General features: G+C 40.1%; 3 protein-coding genes across 5 annotated transcripts; 1 reads left to right on the plus strand and 2 right to left on the minus strand.

Moving 5' to 3' along the window:
- Positions 1–2,405: 2,405 nt before the first annotated feature.
- Positions 2,406–10,321, plus strand: RB195_008517 (uncharacterized protein; the record flags this gene model as incomplete). Its single annotated transcript, XM_064195060.1, has 8 exons — positions 2,406–2,456; positions 5,369–5,490; positions 5,988–6,049; positions 7,522–7,584; positions 8,566–8,657; positions 9,617–9,734; positions 9,886–10,043; positions 10,220–10,321. The coding sequence occupies 8 exons, from the start codon at positions 2,406–2,408 to the stop codon at positions 10,319–10,321; spliced, it is 768 nt and encodes a 255-aa protein (XP_064046205.1).
- Positions 10,322–18,833: 8,512 nt separating this feature from the next.
- On the minus strand, positions 18,834–19,094 carry RB195_008518 (uncharacterized protein; the record flags this gene model as incomplete). Its single annotated transcript, XM_064195061.1, has 1 exon — positions 18,834–19,094. One exon carries the CDS (start codon positions 19,092–19,094, stop codon positions 18,834–18,836), a length of 261 nt encoding a protein of 86 aa, XP_064046208.1.
- On the minus strand, positions 18,834–21,771 carry RB195_008519 (uncharacterized protein; the record flags this gene model as incomplete). 3 transcript variants are annotated; one of them, XM_064195063.1, is made up of 5 exons in its annotated part: positions 18,834–19,185; positions 19,333–19,629; positions 19,762–20,169; positions 21,325–21,571; positions 21,627–21,636. In XM_064195063.1, the coding sequence occupies 5 exons, from the start codon at positions 21,634–21,636 to the stop codon at positions 18,834–18,836; spliced, it is 1,314 nt and encodes a 437-aa protein (XP_064046207.1). The 3 variants fall into 3 exon arrangements, with proteins under 3 accessions (XP_064046207.1, XP_064046206.1, XP_064046209.1); XM_064195064.1 differs by lacking the exons at positions 21,325–21,571; positions 21,627–21,636 and adding an exon at positions 21,665–21,771; XM_064195062.1 differs by lacking the exons at positions 18,834–19,185; positions 19,333–19,629; positions 21,325–21,571; positions 21,627–21,636 and adding an exon at positions 21,665–21,771 and having other exon boundaries at positions 19,749–20,169.
- Positions 21,772–27,893: the final 6,122 nt, after the last annotated feature.

The following is a 27,893-nucleotide window of genomic DNA, read 5'->3' on the forward strand; positions in this document are numbered from 1 at the left end:
GTTGAAGAAACGAGAAATTGCGGTCCTAAGCACGTTCCCAGAAATGTAGAAGGTGGTTTCAACAAAGGGGAAAAAGATAGTCCAACTGTACCTCCTCAATTCACAAAACAACAACACTTGGATGGAAATTATCACCAAAAAAAGCGCCTTTGGGCACATTTGTCTCTGACAAAGTTATTCAAGGTATAAGCTCAACACTGCTTTTGTTAAATATGCTCTGAAAGGAGTCTATCCCAGCAAAACTTTTACTTTTTCCCTCAGCACACTTTACATCTCATACTTTTGCCAAAAACTATTGTTTGTTAGCCCACAGTATACAATAACGGGAGTTAGAGGAAACAACTGGCTGCCGTAAATTAGCCCGGTTAACGAAGTGGCGCAAAAAAATGAATCAAAGTTTATGGACAAAGTCCCGTTGCCAGGGAAATTCGTGGAAATAGGACCATGATGTACGAGTCACTGTAAAAATGTTAAAATTATTGGCTGGCCGCTTAGAGATGTATCTAATTTCAATACCTTTACCATCACTGTCACCTAGAGACGCTCCAAAACGAGGACAGAGTTATCCAAATAAAAGCGCTGACCAGAAGTGAAAACGCCAGAACTCCACTGCCTTTCTTCTCCTAACGGTTCCTACCGAACATCTGTACTGGCTAAGTCCAAACGGAAACAATACGAACTATAGTAAACCTACCTTCCAGTTCAGACCTAAATAACGACACAGCTTTCGTGTGTTAACTTCTCTTGAAAAAAAAAATGTGGCGAGAACATCTTTTGGTTGTATTCCTCTGACCCCTGTCAATAACTTGTTCAAAAACTACCAGATCAAAAATCAGGTTGTATAAAGTAGTGGTAGTATCTAAAATTTATGATATTTCGTAGCTCAAAACGTTTTCGATGAAGTATCTCTGCTTCAATTAAAGGCATCACCCCACGAATCTGAGGTGGTGCAGATTTCAGGTGGAGTATTAGTATACAGGATGGGAGACTATGGAAAGGGGGGTGATTCCGTCCATTTCTTCCTAATTGCCGTAAAAAAAAACAGCCCGGAAGATACGGCTTCAGGGGTTTCGGCGCACTATTTCCTACAAGGAGTTCGACTAGAGCGCGCCAGCCTTGTGCGGCGCCGCATCTTCCGGGCCGTTTTTTACGGGAATTAGGAAGAAATGGACGGAATCACCCCCCTCTTCATAGTCCCCCATCCCGTATACGAATACTCCACGTGAAATCCGTACCACCTCAGATTCGTGGAGCGATGCCTTTAACTTGAATAAACCAGAAGTCCAGCTATGCAAGAAATTTTTGCACCAGCATCAACTATAGCCTTAATAGCTGATGAGGAAAACTTACTTTGGGAAAGCATTTTGATTTTTTGTCACTATCATGCTGACTGCTCTTAAGTTTTCTTTCACACTGCAGAAACGGATTCTCGTCTTGTTTCACTAATAATTTATTTGAACAAAATTAGTCGACACAAAAAAAAAACCTGAGGATGCATGGCTTATGTTTGTCATCCCTGACGCTTGCATCTCCACACAGCTGCTCCGAAATTACATGATACGAGTACTATGGCGATGAAGATCTTAATTCTCACCAACATAATTTTCGTCGCTGACACATTGCATTTTAGGTTGGCTGAACTCCGTGGAGAGGCTATTGTCTACAGACATCAAAAAGAAAGGTAGTTTTACTGTACTCTAGTACAGTAACCACAGGTGACACTGCCAGAAGTTGCCAGAAGGTTGCTGAAAAAATTAAATGCTACCAGTTCTCTCTCGTGTCCAAAATTCAAGATAATAAAGAGTAAAGACGAGAACCTCATTATCACTCCATTCGTCTTTGAAACCAGATTCTGACCTTCACAACGAAATCCGGGCCCGTTCCAATCTATGCATATCTGGCTGATGTCTCAGAAATTTCAGTCTTGGAGTTTTTGATAAGGAAATGGGTCGAGTGATTATCGCTCTATTTCCTTCTTTTTTTTCTTGAAAGTTTTATGAAAATGATTGAATACACAGTGATTGAACTGACTTGTCACATCGATGTTGCATTCTAAACAGCAATGCCACAACCTCACCCAAATAAACACAAATAATGCGACTTCACTTTTAGTTACGGTTTAAGTAAATCCCGCTACTGCTTTTTCCGTCGTCAAATGTGTGCAATTATATAAATATTTGTGATAAAGGCTTGGAGAACAAAAACGCAATCCTGCTTATTTTTAGGATATCAAATTCGGATAGTTGCTGGAATTTTAAGTACATCAAGCCATTTTCCTCTAAAATTGCTGGACTCTTCCTCTGGATTCCATGCAAATGTTTTCTCCCCAATCCTTTCTTCTTATTTTTTCTTCCTGTCGTATTATCGTATTTTCACTAAAAAAAAAGAGTTGATATTACAGCAAAATGGTAGCACTCTGTGTCATGTGGTTCATCACATTGACTGGCTGGAAACAGGTACGAAAATTCTTTCCAGACTGGTAAATCATAAAGAATAAAGTGAGTTGCGGTTATCGCTCCGCTTGGGAGCGCCATCACGTTCACTTTTATTCAGAATCGTTTGGGGTTTACGAACGTGTAACTGGTCTATACTACAATGACTTGTGGGGGCCAGCCGATGCTTAGGTCAGTGTTTTTCTTCTCTCAGCCAAGTCTGGTACTAACTCATCGATCGCGGAGGGATGAAACACTTGGTTGGCACTAGGAGGGGATCGAACATCTCATTGATCATGACGTAGCCACAGGGGAACTTCTTATCGATTGCACAACACTGCCCCACAGAAACATCATGCTATATAGTAACGCGCTTAGTCCGCGTGTCACGAAAATACTACCGGTGAGGTGCCGAACCATTGCCATGCACCTGATAGGCCGGCACTCCACCTTTTCACCATTGTCCAGATTTATGTAAACATCTATGTTGGCCTTGATAAGGCAAGTTAGTTTCTCTCGTATGTTAGTGAAAGTAAATGAACTTTTATGTGAATGTATACTTCCAAATTTGCAAACTATCATGCTGTATAATAACGGGCGTATTCTGTCACGTGTGTGCGTCTGAGTATGTGTGTGTCTCAGTCAAGAAATCCCATAAAGAGAGGGAGACGGATAACATGGCGTCGGTTTGTTGCGCTGGAGCCCCAACTCGGTAATATTAGGTGAGACGGGTTCTACGGCGTCGAATTTGTGCCCTGGAGTCAGATAGCCATAAAATGGGATGGGATGGGTCCCACGGGGTCAGAATGGTGCGCCGGTGCCAGAAAGCTGTAGAGCGGGGAGAGACGGGTGTCACTGCGTCGGATAGGCCCCAAGGCGGTAGAATGGACTTCTATGGCTCCTTCACATATCTATTTCCCAGCATGTATCCATGATGCTGCTAACATCCTTTCTTCAGAAAGGGGAAACAAGCGTGCGAACGGCTGATCAAATACAGCACACCGTAGCCAACAATTTATGCGATTTGACGTAGAACGTTATTTTTATCACTACGATAGTGATATTCACATCATTTTATGTTAGCACATCGCTCTTTACTAATTGTTGAGAACGGAGGAAACTCATACTTTCAATAATGTTTCTAAATTGTGGAGATTTGAGAGAAGCATAGATGTAAAATCAAGTTTAATTGTTCTCTAAATATAGAACTGACGCGCTTAGGGAAAATCTTTTATCTATTCTAATTTTACAAAAATGTCGCTACTATTATTTCTTATTGATCGGTGAATGCGAGAGAAGCGAACAGCAAAATAAGCCGGAAGTTGGCCTCTAGGCGCACGTTCAGGCTTGTAGTCTATAAAGCATACATGCATACACTGTGTAGATATCCTTAAATACAACTTATCGAACCCACACGAATTGCAGAAGAAAGCGCTGTTATCCAAGCATGAGTTTATAGGTGTTGCACCGCAGGGAAAAGAGTGTTTCATCAGACATTTAAATTACGACTGTATCAAAATATGATGTCTGTAAAAATTAAACGAAAACATCATATTAAAGCCGTTGCGCATTTTCGTAATCGGGGATAAGAAAATAAACCTTCTGGCAAATCTGCGGCACCCCTACGCTAAACGGGAGCTGTCGAGCAGTTCCAAAAAAAACCTCAAATAAACAAAGAGTGAGGTATAAAACATAGTTAATGTACAAAATACACCACAATGTATAGTATCGAGCGAACCGATGCGACTGACGATCGCGTCACGTTAGCTCTGCTTCCGAAGCACAAATGTTATTGATAGTCGTGAAGACGCGTTTGTGAGTGTTTGGGCATGAACTGTAGAAGAAATGCAATTCTGGCTCTGATTTCTTTTCATCCAAACTTATCCCTCGCCATGGTGATGGTTTTATGTTTGGTTTCAGCAGCAGTGAGAGTTTTTCCAACTATTTGAGTTCTTGAGGTATCCTTCTGAATGGGTCTGACTTAAGTATGTAAAAATCTTGTTAACTTGAAACCGGTTTAACATTGTTTCTATTCTCCGCGGAAATAGTTCGTTCCTTCCGAAGGTTTTAGGAAAAGGCAAAAAAAGGATGGCTATGATTTTAGACGAGTACCTGAATGTAGCAATAGATGACTGTCACTGTTCGTGTTATAGGGAATTCAATGCAACGCGCAGTTAATGCGAATCGCCATTCCAAGGCATGATTAGCTCATAAGAGTAGCTTTCAACAGAAAGGAATCTGACATCGCTCAACTGATCCATATCATGGACGACTGTGGCGATGCTTCGCTTTCATAAAATTGCTAAAAATTCTACTATTTGTTCGTGGATGCTTTTACTTATTCACCTCATGAGCTTACATATCCCTAACTTCCTTCTCATTTTGCACTCTCTTGTTTTGTATTTCTCAACACCACGAAATGTGAACATGTCGTAAGCAGGTTTTTTTGGCAAAGTATTAATTAAAATGAACTTTTCCACTTCCTCACAGAACCTTTGGAACCATTTCTTGGGTCAAAAATCTGCTTTAAGGCAGCCTTTCGAACGAAGGGTCTCATAGTGAAAACAAGCAATTGCTCACCTGCAGGATTTTCCGTAACTCTCCTAGACGGACGTCAATTTCTCTGTCTACAATGGTGATGGGGAATCTTCCAATTCCCGAAACAAATCTATTCAGGCTTTTGTGAAGACGCTACAGAAGATATTAGTTAAATTCTTCAAATTCTCTATTACTTCCCGTGTGAAAAGAAAGATGTGATAATATGTTGTTTCAAGCAATATTAGAAAATCTCAATCAAACAATCGTAGTTTCGGACTACTACTTTGTGGCTATTTCAGAATCCCTCCATTATCTATCGCTCGAATCAGTAATTGCTAAAAACTAAAAATATTCAAATGAACGCCAGAGATTAGTTGAACAGCAGTCTTCGTTCTTAGGGTTCATGTGAGCTCTTCGAGGATGACGATACTTCTCAGCACACTCTTGGAAGAGAAGGGAACGTTATTAAAAGAAGCGCTCAGAGTGAGGCGAGCTGTGAAGCAATCCTTGCCAAATTAAGGTATTAATATCAATGAATTAAAAAAATCCAGTGCTTGTGTCGGGATTCTGTGAGGAGATTTTCCTTTGCTCTTATTAACCACAACGAACCAGTTTTTGAAAGGGTGAAGCCATGGGTTTACGAGTTTTCTCGAATACCATCCAATCACATGCAAGGTAACGTACACACTCACTTGAGCTCCCAACTAGACACGAGTTGGGAGCTCACGTGCTGAAAATATGTGCAAGTTTCTTCTTACGTTATTTGTTGCTTCGTTACCTTTCACAATTTCACTGTCTTACTGTCTTATGCTTCACGGCTCACTGCGTCTATTTTTTTTTTGCATGAACGACATTTTGGATGGTAATCTCAAATGTAGATCATTTTAGGGCTTTTTTCAAGGATTTTAACTAAAGCCAGTATTCTCAGTTTTTGCGAGGTGCGGAAAAAAGGGCGTGGAAGACGATCGGGGAATGAGATGGTTAACAAAGTAGTTTCAAAGCAATAAATAAATTCAGGTTGGACGGACTTTCTACAGCCGCGGAACGTGATTTGCAAACATCATCGACGAGTTTTACAGGTTAGAGTTAAAGGCATCACCCCACGAATCTAAGGTGGTGCAGATTTCAAGTGGAGTATTCGTATACAGGATGGGAGACTACGGAGAGGGGCGTGATTCCGTCCATTTCTTCCGTAAAAAACGGCCCGGAAGATGCGGCGCCGCACAAGACTGGCGCGCTCCAATCGAACCTCTTGTACAAAATGGTGCGCCAAAACGAATGAAGCCCTATCTTCCGGGCCGTTTTTTACGGCAATTAGGAAGAAATAGACGGAATCACCCCCATCTCTGTAGTCTTCCATCCTGTATACGAATACTCCACCTGAAATCTGCACCACCTCAGATTCGTGGAGTGATGCCTTTAAAGCCGATTGGAATACCCGATTTCATATATCGTTTGATTTCTAAGATGAACCTGTGACAATTTCCTCTACAACTTATGGATCACAGCGTTCAATCTAGTATGCATCCAGCTTGGAATCCTCTCAGAGAATATTTTTAGATGTAATATTTAAATTTCATTTCTTCGCCAGCCGACGTCTGAACATGCTTTCAAAAATTTGGTGCTTATTGCGTACTATTTCATTAGTTAAATTTCATTTGATCACTTTTCAACTTTATCTGACTGAACGATGTCTATTGCGCAGAAAAAATTTTCTAGAAAGTGGGTCTTTAAAAGAACTTCCTTGCCTGAACATCTTTTGTGTTTGCTTTCAATGAGAAATCAGCTTAGAATTGAGCTTACATATTTTAATTTCGTACAGTACTACAAAAATGAATAGATGAGAATAAATTTCTTGGGGTGGAGGTCCGAGTTAAGTTGCGTCGGCGAGATTTTTCCTCGAAAGACCCGCATTCCACGGTGCGCGTTAGGGTCATAGAGGGCCCAACTCTCATTTCCAGTAATAAGATCTTCGAGAGACTCCTTTCGAAACCCGGACGAAGAAGGAGAGATTGACAGATGGGGGCACCCGCGTTAGGGTTATAGAGGGACTGGAGGTGACTGACGACTGCTGAACTGCTAAACCCTTGTCTCACCGTAAGACTGCGGATGTTGATCTCCGGATTTGTCTTCGAAGGTCTCCGCTTGCGGACCAGTGTTTCAGAGTCCTGATGGCAGTGGTGCCCTCGCCCAATCTGCTGTCAATGTGGCGGGCTGCTGCTGTTGCTCCAATGCCGTCACGCCATTCATAGAAGATGATAGCTCGAAGTTGCTCTTGCGTAATTGACATCGCGATTAAAGTTAAAGAAGGCTCCCCGGCTATGTATACTTACTGTAAAGAAGCTTCGAGAATGTTCTGCAACTACAACATGGGTTCTGCACAAAAATGGAAAGTTTTGGAATTTCCGAAAAATGGGTGACTAAACTTTCTGTCTAGCCTAATACGTTTGCACAGGTGAGATAAAAAGTCATGAAAGAAATTCACCTATTCTTATGTTATGATCGGCAGCATGCCGATATAAACTGTCGTTTTCAAAATCACGTTTTGCAGAAGCGGGCGTACTTTCTACATCTACTGAACTCGATTTGCAAACATCATCGACGAGATTTGCAGGTTAGACTTAGAACAGATTTAAATAACCGATTTCATATGTTCATATCAGTTTGTTTTCTATGATGAAGTTATGACGAGTTCTTCTACAACACTTTTTTTTTCCTCAATTTTTCTCTCTCGCTCTCTATTTTCCTCAATTTCAACGCACTACTCACTCATCTTCTACAACTTATGGATCGCCCACAGTGTTTAACAAAGTATGCTCCTAGCATGGAATGACTTGCCTCAGAGAATACTTTGCGACGAAATATTCGAATAATTTCATTCTTTCGCCGGCCGACTTTTGAGCATGCTTTTAAAAATTCTAGTACCTGTTGAGGACTATTTCAATGGTTTCTTTCCATTTAATCACTTTTCAACTTTATTGAACATTGTCTATTGAGGAGAACTAGCAGGTGGGTCTTTCAAACAACTTCCTTACCTGAACATGTTTTGTGCTTCCTTTCAATGAGAAATCGGCTTGGCTAAAACTAAGCTTACATGTTTTAACTTCGTTTAGTACTAGGAAAATGAAATAGATGAAATTACAGAAATTTTGGTGGCCATTTTTGAAAAATAAATCAAAGATTTTCTACAAAATGATTCACTTAGCGCATAATTCAGACACAACTCTTCTGTAATAGAGTATTAGTCACTAGCTTAGTGCAGCAGGTTTCCTTTGTTGCCGGCTCCAGCCCGTTTTGAGGAACAAGAAATTTACTTGAAGGAGAGAAAATATCTTGGTGTTATCTGTTAACTGTTACTGTGGGGATAGCTTCCATTTCCTCAAACATGAGTAAAGATTCCGAACAACAGTGGTAGTCTAAAGCGACTATCTACGAAAGGAAAAAACCATTTGGCTCCACGAAACTTGCCAATAGGTAGATTTCATTGATGTTGATAGTATAATTTAATTTTGCTCAGATGAGGTAAGAGGTCAGGAAAGAGATTCGCTTATTCTTGTGTTCATATCGACAGGATGACCTCTACTACTGTGTTCAGAGTCAACATTCGCAGGCCCGGCACTGACGACAGTTCCTGCATATGAGCTTCTCGGTTGGGAATACTACTACGAAACGAATATGTGCTATAAGGTGTAGTTCATCATGGCTCAGATCTTCTGCCAGAACTTTTTTCGCTCGAAAGAACAGCAGTGTATTCTGCACGAATGAAGTAATTATTATGAAGCCGAAATGAGGTTCTAATCCTTTTCCTACGGCGAAATCACTAGCCCTTAGTATCTAGAAGACAAATTTTGTGTGGCTGATAAATCCTATCAAAAGTGCCTTGTAAGGAGTAACTTGGAAAATATTGGAGACGAACTTCTGATCAATATGCAAGGAATCTTTGCCAACTGTGGTTGTAGTACAACCTGATTACAAGAAAGACAGTGCAGTGGCATTAAAGCGAAATGCTGATAAAATAACTTTTGGCTCATTTAGCTTCGAGTGTCCATACCATAAAAAAGATGGGGACTTGTATTTATAAAGGATAAGATATTGCATGGGTCTGTTCTCATAGAGGTCCGTTTGAAGTTAATGAACGACTGGTTAGCATTATAATTACTTACGGGGCGACGAGATGCGTAAAGATAGCGTCTTCATCCTTTCAGACAAGTTTGCTACTAACTTATCGACACCACACTACACCTACACTTATCGAGGGGCTGAAAGTGCTGAAAGTGGTGGAACTGGGGCGATTTCGATTTGTCGGTCGCGAAGTCACAGCCAAACCAACTGTCGGCTGAGATAATCTTTAGGAACCGACGTTAGTGCTCTGCCTACTTACGGTCCGCGTACCGTATGAATACGGATTCACCGATTCAGCGAACCTAAAGGCGTTTGATATTGGTGAAATGTGATTCGAGCCAAATGATTTACTTCAGACGTGAGCGCGTTGAGCTTCATACGCAGTGAACGAAATCTGTGTGGTCAAAATGCAAACATCAAGTCAAATTACTCCGAAGAAGTTGTATTGCCACTCTTGAGGACGACCCTATTACAACGCGAGCATACTGCATTTCGTTTGTAAAGATTATGAGTTCACATTGCAGAAGTTCCGGGTGCCAGGTGGCGGTAATCAAGATGTAAAGGAATCAGAAAAAAATTGCACTGGTTACGGAGGGAATTTAGCGTCAATTCATTCTGCGGCACAAAACAATTTTTTACAGCGTAAGCAGTTCTTCATTATGTTATTAATTTCAGTATTTGCAAACCGGTGCTTGAGACCCGCGTCATCAAGATCAAAGCTGTCGGCACTCGTTTCTCTCTTCGACATATATTGAATAGATATCCTTCTAACCTAAAATGAGTTTTCTTCTAGAGATGCTCCCCATCACCCCCTGTGTGATCGGATTGAAATTTGTTGAAAATCAATGTGGCGTTGCTCATCGTTATTGGTCAGATTCTTCCGTTGTCAATTTCGAAAATTGGGAACCAGGAGAACCAAACAATAATATGTGTGAGCAGTTCTGTACATATGTAAGTTTAAAATACACTATCTATCCATAAATCACTTGCCGACTGGAATAGTATAAAAATGTGTGCAGCTAATGTTTAAAACTCTTCGAATGATCACTTATGGGTGTTTTGTTAAAAAAAAGACATCCTTGTGTGTAGTAATTTGTTGCCTCTCTGGTTGAATTGATTTTTTTCAGCTGCAAAGTGATGGAACGTGGAACAATTATAGATGTGATGCTAACAGTGCATTCGTCTGTGAAACTGATAATATTGTCTACTGCCCTCAACGCAGAACGTGAACGTGCAGTTTAATTTTTCCTCTAGTGCGACATTTCCGTGGAGTTGTGAAACTGACATCGATTTCTCCTTCAGAACTTTGCTTCTTCTTATCCTGTCCGCGGGCTGGCATTTCACTCTCTATTTCTATCCTATAAAGTGTTTCAAACATAAAAGCTGTGAAATATTAAGGAATTTGTCAGTTGTGGACAAATCATAAAACGAGTAGAAAGTTGTGGATGGAATAAATATTAAGGAGGATATATGGTTAAAATGCTCGGAGGTCAGCATCTTAAAGAACTGGCTTATCCGTATTTGTATTTGTTGTTTTGTTATCCTTATTTGTCTCTGCCTCAGGGAACATGATGTACCACTGCTCTAACTCCATCATTCAGTTATAAGATCCATTTAGAACACTTTCCATGTATGAGGAGAAGTGTATGTTAAGAAGCAGCAGGGATTTGTCGAGTAAAGTTCGAAGGAGGTGATTTCTAGGAGTGAGGGGGTCACTGGAGGAGAGAAGTGAGAACGGAAACGAAGAGAGGAGGAAGGAGGTTAAGGTGAAGAGAGAAAGGGGAAAGAGGAAAGGAGAAGAGATGGCAAGAGAACGAAACGAGAAGGAAGTAGGGAGGAGTTTGATGTTGAATAATGACACTTCAGTAAGGAGGACGAGAGGGCTTCGGTGGACCATAAACAATATGTAGAAGAATAGCCAAAATTGAATCATTTCTTCAATAATTGTTTTCCTTTAGTAGAGCCGTACACGAGGTTGTTATAGTCCTTTATTCGTGGCTAACGTTTCGGCAATATCGCCTTTTTCAGAGCCTGAAAGGGGTGAAATCGAACGTGACTAATCCGATCAAACGCCTTATCCGCCCAACAAGGAAAGTCCTACGTTAACCGTTGGGCCTCATAGCTACCAGTGGAAGAAAACATCGTACCTTAGGATCAGCTGACTATCCTACCACTGCTAGATACCTGATGTGAGGTGACTAGCGCAATCAAATATCAGCCTTAAATAAGGCGTGAGTTCCCTCGTAATGGAGAGGCATTCCTCCTTGCGATTCATATTTGGACTCTTGGAGTGGATCCAAAAAGCCTCCAGAGCCTTGCGCGCCGCAATGCTAGGTTCGCGCGCCAAAATCGTGATCTTAACTTCAAAATCTTCTCCGTTATGACGCCGCACCCTGTGACCACCCAATTCAGTCATATGATTTCCTTTTGCCGTCCAGGTGTTCTTTGATTCGAATACATAGTGGTCTAGCTGTTTCTCCTATGTATTCGTCACCACACTGTACACAGGAAATCATATAAACAACACATGAATTCATGCAATCACCCTCGTTGTTATCCGGGCATATTTTACACTCCGGTGTCGTGCAAATACGATCATATAGGCGATTCCGAATGAGTATTTGCTTAAGGTTACTAGAGGGGAGCTCCACGATGGCGACAGATTCTTCAAGTTTAGCTTTCCTCAGACACCGCCGAATAGCAGCGCTAACCTCATCGGAAATAAATGGTACACAAAAGGGTACTTTCTCCATACCAGATTTATTTCGGGTTTGTGCTCTTTTTGTGATAGACCGCATAGGTGCGTAGCCGTTACCGCATAGGTGTGTAGCCGAATCATTTCTGTCGCATCACAATATGTAGCAGAATGTCCGAAAGTAAGTCATTTCTAGTCCTTAAAGGAGTTTTAAAGAAGTTCCACTGAACATGCTGTTTGAGGGACTTCTAGACAAGTGATTATCATGGAATAACACCCAAGTCTTAATATGAAGAAAATCACATACCAAAGGCGATTAAACATGGTGCGCCATAAGCAATCTTGTTATATGCGGGACTTTCCCCAGTTTCTATCCACACTCTATTACTAGACATCGACAGAATATGGACAACTATTTATTAAGTTAGTTTGGCAAATTGACGTTTCTGTGAAGGTCCGCGCAAGTGTGGATATTGCTGAGGCTCTGCACCTAAGAAATAGAAGAAAATCAATAAAACTAGAATATGATTTGCTTTAATTTTTTGAAGTTAATTATTGAAAGAATAGATCTGAATAGTTAGCTGAGAACCGTGGAATACGCAGAAGTGGTAAATCTATGAAAAGGCCAATACACAATTTTGCATATTCCGATGTGGACACATCCTTCGTTTATGAACGTAGAGAGTAGTTTTTTCCTTAACTTCTGAAACTTAGAGTTCCTAATTTGGTTTATTACGAACATTGAAATGGTAAACCCTGCTTAAAGCCTCTAAAAATATAAGGCTGTAAACATTCGAGAAACATTTTTTCAAAATTTCAGAAGCTTCTAGATTTATTTTTTAAAAACGTATAAATAGGGCAGTTATAAGGCTCATAAATTATCTATCACTAGAAATTTCCTCAAAGCAAGCGCCAGAAATGGTAAGTTTTTCAGTCTGCCCAACTTTGTCTCAGACGTTTGAAGCATATATTCAACACCGCTTTTGTTAATTACGTTTTGGAAGGCATGCATCCCAGTAGAACTTCTGCTTTCTCCCTCAACGCCCCTTCCATTTTATACTTTTGTCATAAACTATTTTTTATTAACATACAATATGCAATGTTACGTCTACAATATGCAATAGAGAGCGAGGAAAGATTTGGTTGCAGTGAATTAGTCCGATTAACGTAGTGGGATGAAAAATGAGAATTAATACTGATGGATACGGTCCTGTTGCTAGGCAAATTCGTTGTGGAAAAAGAATTATGATGTACGACCCATTATAAAAATGTTGAAATTATTCGCTGGTTGCTAAAAGATGACATCTAATTGCTGAAGCATTGCTGCCAATGCCACATAAAGATATGCCAATACGTGGACGGAGTTACCCAGATAAAAGCGCTGGGCGGGGCTGAGAAACCGGCCCTGTCATTCTTCTCGTATCGGTTATCTACCGAACGTTTGTGTTACGTTTGTTACGTCTACAAGCAGTCGGCTACGAAATCCTTCATTCCAATTCAGACATAAATATAATAACAATGCAGCTTCCATGCTAATTTCTTTCAAAAAAAAAGTGCAACAACATTTCTCAGTTTGCTTCTCTAATAATTAACATAAACAACATAAATAGAAGAAAAAATACAGGAAAAAAATTGATGCAAGAAAAAACCTAAGGAAGGATGACTTGAGCTTTTCACCCTTCACGCCTGCATCTCCATATAATTGTTACAGAAATGGGTTAAGGTTCCAAGAATTTAATAAAGTTGCTGTAAAATAAACCTGTTTCCGATTTTTTTTTGCAAAAATAGAAAACCTTTTTTTCTGATTTTTTTTCGGATTCTGACTTACATTAGAAAATCCGGGCCGTTCCAATCTGTGCATGTGTAGCTGATGGCTCAGAAACTCTAGCTCTGGGAGCACTTTGTAATAAGGAGCTGGGTCGTGTGGTTATCTTTCTATCTTCTTTTTTTTGTGTAAATGACTGGATAAAGATATTGACAGTAACATACTTAGATAACAGATAAAAACATATTTTGTCATCACACTGGTGTTCCAATCTTAACGATAATGCAACAACTCTACCTAAATAAAGACGTGATTCCAGATTTAGTTACGATTTAAGTAACACCTAGCACCGCTTTTTTCCTCGTCAAATATGTGCAGTTATATGAAAGTTTGTGATAAAGGTTTGGGTAAGGTAAATGCAATCCTATATATTTTTGGGACATCAAATTCGGATAGTTTTGTGGATTTTAAGTACCCTAAGCAATTTTCTTCTAAAATTGCTGGACTCTTCCTCTGGATTCCATGCAAATGTTTTTTCTTCCAATCATCTCTCTTTACTTTTCTTCGTGTTCTATTATCATATTTTCAGTGGAAAAAATGAGTAGATATTACAGCAAAATGGTAGCACTCTGTGTTATGTGGTTCATCGCATTGACTGGATGGAAACAGGTACGAAAATTCTTTTTAAATTTTCGTGAATATCAATGGTGAAACCATATATGATATGTGTTAACATACGCCACTGTCTGATACATTGATTTATATCACAGTTGGCCCACGGTGCATGCTGTATGTCATACTAAGATGAAAGAGATTAGCGCAAAACTGGCTCACCTAAATTTACGTTAGTTTCCATTTATAGACGCCACAGAAATATAAAGGCCAAAGGGTAAATTGTCTGGGTTCGATCACTTGGGATGCGTAACCGCGTTCACTTTCAAGTTATCGACCAATTTGTCGATCCCGGAGGAATGGAAGTCTTGGTTTGCGATAGGACGAAGTAGAACTTCTGATCGATCATCCTGAATCCACAGCTGAACTTCTTACCAACTGCCTCACACTGCTTCACAGAAATGTAGAGTCTATAAAACATACATGCATATACTGTGTAGATATTCTCAAAGCATGACTTATCGTACACGCACTAATTGAGCAGGAAGCGCTGTTAAAGGCATCAACCCACGAACCTGAGGTGGATTTGAGGTGGAGTATTCGTATACAGGATAGTAGATAGATATGGAAAGGGGATGATTCTGTCCATTTCTTCCTAACTGCCGTAAAAACGGCAAAAATGCGGCGCGTGCACAAGGCTGGCGTTCCATTCGAATTTCTTCGAACAACTTGAAAATAGCGCGCCGGAACGTCCGAAGAAGCATCTTCCAAGCCGTTTTTTTACGGGAATTAGGAAGAAATGGACGGAATCACCCTCCTCTCCATAATCTACGATCCCGCATAGGAACTCTCCACCTGAATTCCGCACCACCAAATATTCGTGGGGTGATGCCTTTAACCATGCATGTATTTATAGCTGCTACACCTCAGGGAAAAGAATATTTCATTGTTTCATTAGGAAGACATCTATATGGCGATTGCATCAAAATGTGACGTCTGTGAAAGTTAAACGAAAATATCATATCATTGAAAAAGCCATTGTACATTTTCGCAAACTGGCTTAAGAAGAAAAGTCTTCTGTGATTCGCGCAAATTTCCGGCATCACTTCCCTTAATCGCTTTGAAAAATGGTGTGAAAAGTGACTTTCCTTTCCTAGCGGGGAATCTAAACGGGAGCTGCCGAGCAGTTCCATTTAAAAAACCTCAAATAGACATAGAGTGAGGTATTACATGCAATTAGTGTAGAAGACACAGAAAAAGTGAGCGAACGCGTGGCGCTGATCATCACGTAGGACAACCAAAGCACAAATGATATTGGTGTTTGTGAGCGACGGTTATGGACGGTTATGGAATGTAGAAGTGGAATCCAGGTTCTTAATTTGCTTTCATCAGAACTAATCCCTTGTAATGGTGGGTTTTTTGCGTCATTTTCTATGGCTCGAATTAATAACTGCTAAAAAAAAACTAGGTTTAACATATTGGTTCACCCTCACTAGAAATATTTGAATGAATGCAAGAGACCTGGTCAACCCCAACCTTCATGTTTAGAGTTCATGTGAGCTCTTCGACGACGACGATACTTCTCACTACACTTTCGGAGGAGAAGGGAACGTAGTCAAAAGAAGCGCTCAGATTCCAGCAAACTGTGAAGCAATCCTTGGCAAAATAAGGTACTTCTTTCGATGATTTAGAAGAAATTCGGTGTTCGTCTCGGAATTACTTGAGGAGATTTTTCTTCGCCTTTATTAACCGAAACAGATCGGTTTTTGATTTGGTGAACCCATTTTTATTAGTTTTCTCAAATTCGATTAACGAATGGACTCCCAATTGGACTCGGGCATGAGTTCATGAGCTGCAAATCTGTGCTGGTTTCTTCTCACGTTGTTTTCCGCTCCTTCACATTTTGAAATTTCACAGCTTTACTGTTGTATCTTCTGCGATTCATTTCGTTCTGTTTTTTCCACTTAAACGAGAAAAATGTTAGACCGTTCTGGATGGCAATCTCGAAAATAGATCACCCTACGGTTTTCTTTCCGAGAGTTTTCCCTTAAACCAGTGTTTTTCGACCTTGGTGAGGTGCAGAAAAAAAGGAGATAGAAGAAAAGTTAAATTGGAAGTTAATAAATCGGATGGTCATCAGAGGGATTTCAGAATAATGAATGAATTCAGGATGGACGGACTTTCTACAAACACCGAACGTGATTTCCAAACATCGCCGACGAGTTTGGCAGGTTAGGGTTAGAACTGATGGAAAAACTCCATATATGTATCAGTCTGATTTCTAACTCGAAGCTAAATTCTGGACTGATGAATTTTTCCGTAGTAGATTATTAGCCACAGTAATTAGTGAAGTATTCGCCAAGCATCAAATAATTTCTCTCGAGGAACATTTTTAGAAAGAACATTCAAATAATTCATATTTCATTTTTCATTTATTCATATTCTATAGACTTGTGAACATGCTTTTAAAAATTCAGCGCTTTCTGCGTACTATTTTATCAGCCTAAATTCTTGATATGACGAAGAGCTTTTGCTGATTTGAGTCAACCGCGGCAATGCCCGAAACAGCTTTTTCAAAGAAAAGGTGGCAGAAAATATTTTTTGCTTGATTTTAAGTGGACAAAGAGCTTCCATTTCTTTGAGAATTAGTAACAATTTTGAGAAGCAATGGTAGGCTAATCACAGTGAAGGAAACCGTTTGTTTCTTCGGTTGACAAGAATAGTTCGCGTTGATCAGTTAGTCTTAAAGGCATCACCCCACGAATCTGGGTGGCACGGATTTCAGGTGGAGTACTCGTATACGGGATCGTAGATTACGGAGAGGTGGGTAATCCCGTCCAATTTTTGCTAATTAGCGTACAAAACGGCCCAGAAAATACAGCATCAGGCGTTCTGGCGCACTATTTTCTACGGGGAGTTCGACTGGAGCGCGCCAGCCTTCTGCAGCGTCGCATATTCCTGACCGTTTTTTACGGCAATTAGGAAGAAATGGACGGAATCACCCTTCTCTCCATAATCTACTATCCCTTATAAGAATACTCCATCTGACATCTGCACCAGCTCAGATTCGTGGGGTGATGCCTTTAAAATCACAATTAATTTTTGACATTTGAGGAAAAGGATGCGCACGAAAACGACCTACTCTGAAGCTCATATTGACAGAACTAATGGCTAATGTCGTGTTCAAAGTTAACTGTTGCAGGCAAGGAATCGCAGACAATTTCTGCAACTGAACGGAAGGGCTGGCTCTACTATAGCACGTCGAAAATGTGCTATAAGGTGTAGTTGAACCTCGTTAAGTCCTCGACAGTTCCCTCAATTTTTTTTTACTTCTCGAAGCAACATTTTTTTCGTGAATGAAACAATTACTCTGCTGAAGTGAGGTTAAAACCACTGCGGCGAAATCTTAGCCTTATCATTAAAATATTGAAAGTACATACTGGACAGTACTGTTTGTCGCGCAGTTGTACAGATTTGCGGTGTGTTTATGGCCATCACTTAACATCAGAGCGTAAATGATGCCAATTATGAATCACTCCTGTAACTAAGCATTAATGCTTCGCCTGTCTGACAAGCCTACTCATAGATGAAGCATTCTGCTGCTCTAAAAAACTCCTGAACCATCTGACCAACCTAGCTGCGAGTGCTTGTTCAACTTTGACCGTGTCAGCGAGAAGCCAAAAAAAAACTTCATTTGAAACGTTAATTTGATAAATTTATATGTGATTTTCCATAACAGAAATTCAGCGTCCGTTTAACTTTCGATGAGGCGGAGAAGAAATGCAATTTCTATGATGGACACTTAGCATCTATTCATTCTATGGAACAGAATCTATTTCTTTTAGGCAAGTCATTTTGTCATCAAAAGTTCTGAAAGTAACTATGGCTACGTAACTACAAACTACTGTCACTACTGTCGTCAAGAAAGACGGCAATGCTTGGGACACGTTCGTATGAATGTTTTAAATAAATATAATTTAGATCGAAGGGTTTTCATTCCAGATGTCAACACAGAAAAACATCACGCCAGGATCGGGTTAAGATTGGACGGACCATGTGATCCTTCTTCTCGTCACAAACATTGGTCGGATGGTTCGGATGTCAATTTCGAGAACTGGTTAGAAGGAGAACCAAGCAGTCAACAATGTATTGAAAACTCTACAATTGTGAGTTTGAAACACTCCATCCTTCCATACTTGCTTACTTAGATTCTCAGATGGTACGTCCTCACTGAACGTCCAGGCTCCAGCATATCTTCCACAATGTTCTTTCCATCTCGTGTCGTTTCCTCGGCATTGTTATCCGAGATGTTCTAAAATTTCATGAGGGGTTTTGGCGAGGACCTTGAGCCATATTCACCTGAGCTGTCAACTGGCTCATCAGTGCAGCGAATACATCAATCCATCTCGTCGGCGGTCTCCCTCGAGGGAGTTTAGCATCTTTTCGGATCCACCCTAGCGTTCCTTTAAACCATCTATCGTTTATTCATTTCATTATGTGGCTGGCTGCTTTGCTTTCGGTATGTATTCCGCTGGGTCGCGAAGACGGGACACTACTCTTAGACGAAGTTGCGATGGCCGTTTAGGTATTGTGTGCGCCGGTTAAACTTCAGATGACATCTCTCAAGAGCCCTGTGGATAGTGAACAATTTCCTAGCAGCGGTGTTTGTTCACGTTTCCGCTGCATAACAGAGCGCTGGAAGAACTGTCGAGTCGAACAGATGGGCACGAAGATCTTGGTCTGTCAGTTGGTCCGTAGCTTCCCTGACGGCTGCAAATGCTGCCCATGCTGTTCTCATTCTTTTATTCAGTTCTTCCTTCAAGTCGTTTTCCATGTTCATAGAACGTCCGAGGTATACGTATGACGAAGTTTCCACGATTTGGGAGCCTTCAAGTTGCACTCCTCCGTCCTCGCAGTAGGCGTTCTTCATGAACTGTATCTTCTTTCTGTTTATTCGCAGTCCTATTCTCTTCCCTGCTTTGTTCAATTCCTTGGGGACCGTTTCTACTTTATTGGTACTTCTCGAAAATAGAAAAATGTTGTATGCAAAACAAAGTTTGGAGAGGAATCTTCCATCAACACGTATGCTCTCACCAAGAAAGTGATTTCATTATCAATTGCAGTGCTGCCGTGAACAGCTTCGGCGATGTACTATTTCTTTGTCGTACCGTTTTTCTAATGAGTATGGTGAAGAGACGGTAGAAATGCTAGTGATGCATAAGTCGTAGCAGTTGGCTAATGCCCTCACATACGATGCGTCCACACTTTGATCGACAAGCGCTGACAGAATTGCATTCGTTTCTTTGCTGTCTAAGCTTTTCTTACAGTCGGCCAAGGTTAGAACGAGGGGCAGGCGGTATTTCGGGCAAACCTCTGTGAACTTCAGCACAGTCTGGATGAGGTCCAAGCAGCTGAACCCTTGACAGAATCCGGCTTGTTCTTGAGGCTGGGCCTCATCCAGCGCCCTTGATATGCGCGTGAGGATGATCTTAGTGAATACTTTGGGTAACACTCTCAGCAAGCATATCAGACGGTAGTTCCAAAGGTCCTATCAGTCACCATTTTTGTGGATAAAAACGGTTCGTCAAGCTTTCCACCCGTCTGGGTTCCTTCCCTTTTGAGGACATGACGTCATGTGCTCTGATAAGATTTCATGAAGTGAGCCTGGTGATATAAAATCAGGCCCGAGAGTTGTGCCAGGTTTCATGCTCTTGATAGTGACTCGTACTTCCGAAGGGAGAATCCGTGGTGGAGTATCACCAGTGCGAATGATCGGGTTTGACACAGGAGTTGATGAACGGGAAAGGTCCGAGTAGAACTTCTCCGTAATGATTTCCATCTCACGACGAGAAGAGATGCGAGTTCCGTCTTCGCTCAGCACGCCTGCTAGCAGAGTATTGTATTCTCGGAGATCCCTGCGGTACTTCTTGAGACTCGTTCTTCTTTGTGCTGCTTCCAGAATCTTCTTCTGCCTGTGTTTTGAAAGATCGCCCTGCAACGCTTTTCTGCAGTTACTGTTTGTTATTAACCGTATGTGCTACTTGATGTGCGATGCATTCGAATCAAGTCTCAAAGTCCTTTTTTCTTCCAACATTCCCCTATGGTTTTAAAATTCAATCCAAGTCTGACATCCGCGGGTTCGGGGCACGTTCAGCGTTTAGTTTCGCTGACCTCTGAGCAGCAGATCGTAGTCCACGTTTGGGTCCTCTCCGATTTGCTAGTCACCTTGGTTGAAGGAGTCCTCTAGCACACAATCGTCGTAGACGATTTCTTTTCTCCTTCGTTGCCAATAGCAGATGTTCTTTTCCATCTTTTGGCTAAGCCGTATTTTCGCACGAAGGAGACGACCGACAAAAGGATGGTACTACTACTGAGACGCCAAGTATTTACCACCACCGGTTGGTGAGTATGTGGTCGAACCATACATCAATGTCCACCGACGATTATCTTTCTTCATGAAAAAAGAATTCCCATGAAAGCGGCGAGCTACGGACAACAGCCCGGCAGACGATTGCCATTTTCGAATGTTCTCTTGTCTTGAAACCTCGGCATATTCTGTCTATGTTTTGTAATAGTGTGCCTGCAAGGTTTTTAGATGGAACCCTTTTTTAAATGGAACCTGGAACCCTTATTTGTCTGACGTTTCGGCTTTTTCGCCGTCTTCAGAGGCCTAAATGGAGGATGACTGGAGCAATGCTAGGTTTATCCCGTCAACTGCCACACTGTCCTAGGTCACTATTTCGATAATCGTTCAGGGTAGTGAAAACAAACCCATCTACATTGAAAACAGTCTTACGTGTTGTTCCACCGGATGTGGCGCGGCTGGTAGCACACACTTGTGTGTGTGCACTTGTGTCGAAACACTGACCCAGGGTAGTGGATAAAAGTAGCATTGCTTCAGCCACCCTCTGTTTAGGCTTCTGAAGACGGCGAAAAAGACGAAATGTCAGGCAAATAAAGGGTTCCATCTAAAAACCTCGCAGGCGCACTATCATAAAACATTGCCATTCTCATTCCGGTCCCCCAGTCTAAATCTTCCGATCCTGTATTCGTCCTCTGTAGCCTTTCCTAGTTTTGCGTTGAAGTCTCCGACAACGAATTTCTAAAAGAACTTCTCGTTGCGGATTACTTCCTATAGCTCCACATAAAACGCGTCTAACTCGGATCCATCAGCTACTGATGTTGATGAGTAGCAGTTGATGATACTGATGGGTTTTTGGCGCAGAGGGCGATGGTGAAGAATGTCCAGACAAGGTGACAGGATCTCGTGAGAATCGAAAAGATGGACGACAGATGGATGCACAACAAAACCAACACCGCCTACATTTTGCGGCGGAACCTTCTCTCCACGAATGACCAGTGTACCGTATTCATCTGTCGTCGGTTGCTCCTTCTGCACTTGGTCTACTGCAGATCAATCACGTAAAGTTTGATACGCTTTGCAGCTCCTAGAAGTGCATACAGGTCAGCATCTGTGGACACTGTTCTAGCGTTATTTACACAATCTGAGACAGTCTCCATGGCGAGTCGTGCATGTATCGGCTTGGTCCAGAATCAAAGACGTCCAGAGCAACCTGAGCTTCGCCTCCCACCGGTCGCCGTATCATCTGACGTCTGAGGCGGCAGGGCCCAGTGTACAGGGCCAGAGGCAGTGAATATGCTAAAGTGTCAAAAAGACTTTTCCCGAAACTAAGCAGCCCTGAGGTGGTAAACCGCTGTGGAGGATCACTTTAGCACTTCATTCAAAATTGTTTTGCACAGTCTGTGGCTGTTCTTTTTGAACTAATAAGCGTCCTTTTTCAGATGTATCCGAATGGAAAGTGGGTAGACTATTCGGATAACAGATCGATTTTCTTCATTTGTGAAACTGAGAACATTGTCTACTGCCCTCAACACGTGATTTGATTGTGCAGTTTAATTCCTCTCTAGTGCATCGTCCTCTTGTGTTTGTGAAATCCTAGTTGTCAGCAATTTTTACATCAAAACTTGGCTTTTTGATGCACTGCAAAATGTTGAGAACATGAATATGTGGTTGCATTCAGCACATCATCAAATATAGATTAACCATGGTACGAATAGAAAAAGATTCTTGGAGTGTCGTAAGGTCAAAAAGACACTAAGCGTTGCATAAGTAGTCGCGCTCAAAGTGGTGCGGTGGTGCGTAGCGGCTGCGGTGAAGGGAAGACGCTCGCCATGACCACTCAGATGTATCCGAATGAATCGCTGCAGTTCGAGTGAAACCACCTCCCAGCCGCTAGCTTCACTGAAACACGTTAAGCCGTGCAGGATAGGCAACTGCAAGGAGCGCTATGTCGTTCTCAACCTACTGGACCACTTACTTATTAATTTGTGAAAGTCCATCAATTTTTTCCTTTTCATCTGAAAGAGCATGAGATCGTAAAAAGAGGGCTCCACTAAGTTGATTTGTTTGATGCTCAGAAGTGCACGGTCGGTTACATGACAGATTGTTACGACTTCAACTATGAGATATGATGTGTTTCAGCTGAAAGGAAGTGGACAAGTGATTTGTTTTACCAAATATAGACCAGAGTGACTCAATATAAAGATCAGGGATAAGGAGTTTACGTCTGGGATGATCCAAAGCGTTCCACTTTAATTCGAAATTGTTTTAGTTCAACGAAAGTTTCGAACCATCTATCGTGCAGTCGCAGGACACGTAAGACGCGTGAAAGGGAGAAATTCTGTTAATTAAGTGCTCGGGGTTATTTTATTTTCTGATTATGATGGATAGTGCATAAAATGCAACGTTACATGGCGTACTTTTGCTGTTCGTTGACTTACAGTATGCGATAAAGTAAAAGCGAGGAGTAAAATGGTGTCGTAAAGTTGTAATGTTAACTTGCAGCAAAAAAGAACAAAAAAGAAACAAAAAAGAAAACTGACGTTCATTGACACGGTCTCGTTGCTACGTAAATTAGCCGTGTAAAAGACCTTTTATACTTTCTACTTATATTACTGCTGAAAGATGTCTTCTAGTTGTAGTATCTTTATTGTCAACACCCCGTGAAGATGTTCGGTTATGTGAACGGAGATTCCAAGCTAAAAGCGCTGGCTACAGCAGATTTAAGCGACTCCGCCTTTTTTTCCATCGTACGGTTACGATCTTCCGAACGTTTGCTACAGTTGCGTTCACTCAAAGTCACCTACGAAACCCAATTTCCACTTCTAACGTAAATATCGACGCGGTGTAAATGATAATTTCTTTCGAAAAAATGTGCAAAAAGATTTGTAGACCGTTCTTGCATTCCATCGATTCTTAACTATAACTTGATCAAAAAGCTGTGCGTAGCAGTAATAGGGGATGTTTGCATTGTTAGATAGGTCAAAACACTTTCGATGAAAATTATCTCCAGTTCAGGTGAACTGGATAAATCAGAATTCCTGCTATGTATAAAACTTTTGCATCGATCTCAATAACAGTCTTTACAGTTAAAGAATACGTAATAATAATTAAATAATAGAAATGATATATCCGTTTTGTAGTGTGAGCCATCTTCTATGAAAAGCTACCAAAAGCATTTCTCAATGTGCTTTTATCACGCAATTATTTATAGTCTTCTGGATATAACAATCTACACAGAATCTGAGCTTTTTTTTTTGAAATTAGCTACTATTTAGTCCATGTTTAAAGTGATGAAAACTACGTAGTATTGAAATCTGTATCTTTTTGGAGTAGTTTCAAGTTTCTACCTCTTCTGAAGAAACTGATTCAGCGAAGTGAGTCTGAGAGTCCTATTATCACATTGTCAACATATTGTGCATTGTGAGAACAAAATCTCGATGCATCCTTGCTACTGTCATTCATCCGAAACTTAATATAGCATTTTGAAATGATTTAGTTGTTTCATAGTATGCAATATTTTGTCATGACTGTCATGTCAGGTTCCATTCACCTACTGCTACTGTCCTGTTCCTTAAGATCCTTCGTCCTCCTCCTCCCTCACTAACGAGCGCTTCCCATTACGATAGCACCTTGATAGTCTTATCACACACTTGACACTGGGTAAACCCACCTCGCCGCGCTTATAACTTGCTATAACTCCACCACCCACCTAATAGGTGAGCACTCTGCCTGAACCATTGATAGTTTCTTGAATCTATATGAAACGCACATATGACATATTACATACGCGGCGAATTTGATATTTCTTGGCTTTTTTTTAGTTCTGTAAGGAAAAGGTACTCAACCACGTGAAAACTTCATAAGAAATTTTTTGAATGAGTATGTGATTTATTAATACACTGAACGAAAAGTTTTAATCCATTTGTATAATCTTAAGACCAATCACTTTCACTGGTCGGCAGAATTGGAGGCTAACATCCCCCATAAAGTGAAGATTTATAATTCTACCCTACCCAACGTCTTTTATAACGACTTTTCTCTTTCAAATTTTACAAACTTAACACATTTAAGAATAACAACTCTATTTCTTTAAAATTCTTCCCTGCCAAGAAAACATATTATGATATTTAGGAGTTTATCCTAAACACATTGCAAAAAAAATAAGGAATTGAAAATGGAGGTTTGCCGTACTCCTCTTTAGTATTAGATCAAATCTTCCTTTTCTTTCTTCCTTATCGTCGTCGATAGTTCTTTTTTTTTCATAAACACAACAGACAGGACAGGTTACTTTTAATCATGGGTTAATAACAGCATATAAACATTCAAATCAGTTATTAAAAAAACAAACTTTTTAAATGATTACACAACATTTTGAGGAATTTCTTCTTTATTTCATTATCATTACAGTTTCCTTCACGTTGTTTATTGCATGTGATGTTTACTAGTTTTATGTTTCTTTTGCTACCGAGATATAAAATATCAAGAGCATAATATGATGAAATGGAATATAATTTTCGACAAGCATCTATACGAAGAAGAAAGTGAAGAATGTTTTTTACAAAAAAAAAATAAAAATAGAAATAAATAAAAGCGAAATGCAATGTTTCGGGGTGAGAATGCCTCCTGCTAAGAAACTACGGATAGTTATGCACCAAATCAATACCTCCGAAGAGAATGCGATAAGTTTGTGATCTGTTAGTGCACTGAACGAGAAATTTTAATCCATTTCTAAAAAAACTTTTACTGCTTCGTAGAATTTGAGGTTACCTTATGCTTATAAAAGTTTATATGCTGTTATTAACCCATGATTAAAAGTAACCTGTCCTGTCTGTTGTGTTTATGAAAAAAAAAGAACTATCGACGACGATAAGGAAGAAAGAAAAGGAAGATTCGATCTAATACTAAAGAGGAGTACGGCAAACCTCCATTTTCAATTCCTTATTTTTTTTGCAATGTGTTCAGGATAAGTTCCTAAATATCATAATATGTTTTCTTGGCAGGGAAGAAATTTAAAGAAATAGAGTTGTTATTCTTAAATGTGTTAAGTTTGTAAAATTTGAAAGAGAAAAGTCGTTATAAAAGACGTTGGGTAGAGTAGAATTATAAATCTTCACTTTATGGGGGATGTTAGCCTCCAATTCTGCCGACCAGTGAAAGTGATTGGTCTTAAGATTATACAAATGGATTAAAACTTTTCGTTCAGTGTATTAATAAATCACATACTCATTCAAAAAATTTCTTATGAAGTTTTCACGTGGTTGAGTACCTTTTCCTTACAGAACTAAAAAAAAGCCAAGAAATATCAAATTCGCCGCGTATGTAATATGTCATATGTGCGTTTCATATAGATTCAAGAAACTATCAATGGTTCAGGCAGAGTGCTCACCTATTAGGTGGGTGGTGGAATTAGTTCGGTCCTCAGTGATCCACAAATTTTTGCCTCCTTATACATAGAGCATTTCCGTGATACACAGGGAAACGAACGAACAAACGAACGAACAAACGAACGAACAAACAAACAAACAAACAAACAAACAAACACGTATACTCACACGAACTAAGCGTGCTATCGCTATCATGTATGTAGCATGATAATGCTGCAGTTAAGTTGTAATTTTTGTTTTTCGTTCATTATAACTTTTAATGTAATCCAAATTTATGAGCGTTTCGAACCATTAACTAAACAATCGCACATTATGTTTTACATCTAGATAAAAAACCTTCCGTTAAATCCGTCCTCGCGCTTTAATTAATGACTGTGAGGAAAGTTGCACTACGGCGTCGATCCCAGAAAAATTCCCGCTCTTTTCCCTCAACACACCGTATATCTCACACTTTTATCAACAACTATTTTTTGTTACCTTACAGTAACCAGTAAAGGGAGTGAGGGGAAAGAGCTGGTTGTTGTAAATAAGTCTCGTTAACACAGCAAGAAAAAAAAGACGACTAAAACTCATCGAATACTGTCCCGTTGCTAGGCAGATTCGTACCGGAAAAAAGAATTATGATGTACAACTCACTAAACTTCGTTGGCTGCCTAGAAATAAATCTTATTTCAATATCTTTCCTCCAGTGACACGAAGAGGTGTTCCACCACGTGGATGGAGATAGAGAAATAAAAGCCCTGGATAAAAGTTGGGAACCAGTCACTGTCCTTTCTCCCGTGACGTTACATTGCGTATCAAACATTTTTTCTATGGTAAAGTCCATTTTTTTCAGTATGAATTCAACTACGAAATCCTACTTTCCACTCCAGACATAAATAAGAATGCCGCTTCCATGATGATTTCTTTGAAAAAAAAAGTGCAACAAGATTTTTTAGTTCCACTCCTCTAGTCTCTGACAATAATTTGATCAAAAACGATCAGATTTAAGAGCTGAGCTAAGTATTAGTATGTTATATTTGCAATATTGAGTCGTTCAAAATGCTTTCGATGAAATATATCGAGTTCATGTAAGCTGGACAGATCAGAAATCCAGTTATTCAACAATTTTTGCGTCAACTACAGCCTTAATGATGATGATAGGTAATGAAGAATTTTTTTTTTTCGGGAAGTAAATCGACTTTTTGCCACTGGGATTCGGACAACTCTAAAATTTCTTTGACATCGTTGAAGTAGATTCTTGCTTTACCTCATTAATAATTAAGTTGAACAAAAAAAGTTGACTCAAAAAAAACCATTTACGTTTGTATCACTAGATAGGTGTCAGAAAATGAGGTTAAGATTCGAAAATTTAATAAAGTTCCTGTAAAACGAACTTCTACCTGATTCTTTTATAAAATGTGAAAAAAATTTACATGTTGTCGCGTTTCTCTCGTAGGTGTCTGACCTGCACTAAAAAAATTCGGACCCGTTCCAATCTATGTGTATCTGATGCTGATGGCTCAGAAAGTACAGCTTAGGAGTGTTTTGATAAGGAACTTTATCCAGTGGCTTTAGTTTCGCACTACTTTTTTAATTTTTTTTTTGAAATTTTTGTGTAAATAACTGAACCCACACAGAGATTACGCTGCGAGATTTGTCATCACATCGATGTTCCAATCTTAACGGGAATTCGACAATCCTTTCAAATGAAGATGTGATTTTAGTTTTGGTTACTGCTTAGACTCATCGCTTACTACTGCTTTTCTACGTCGTAAAGCATGTGATTTTATATAAATGTTTGTGATAAAAGCTGGGTGACATAAACGCAATCCTGTAAATTTCGAAGATGTCAGATTAGTTATGGGAATTGTAAGTATAGTGAACTATGTTAGTGTGAAATTGAAGGACTCTTCTTCTAAATTTTTTGCAAGCGTTTTTTTTTTCATCATTACTTTTTATTCTTTCTTTCTGTTCTATTGTCGCTGGTAAAAAAAAAATT

Source organism: Necator americanus, chromosome III (genome assembly GCF_031761385.1).
Source record: "Necator americanus strain Aroian chromosome III, whole genome shotgun sequence".
Lineage (NCBI taxonomy): Eukaryota > Metazoa > Nematoda > Chromadorea > Rhabditida > Ancylostomatidae > Necator > Necator americanus.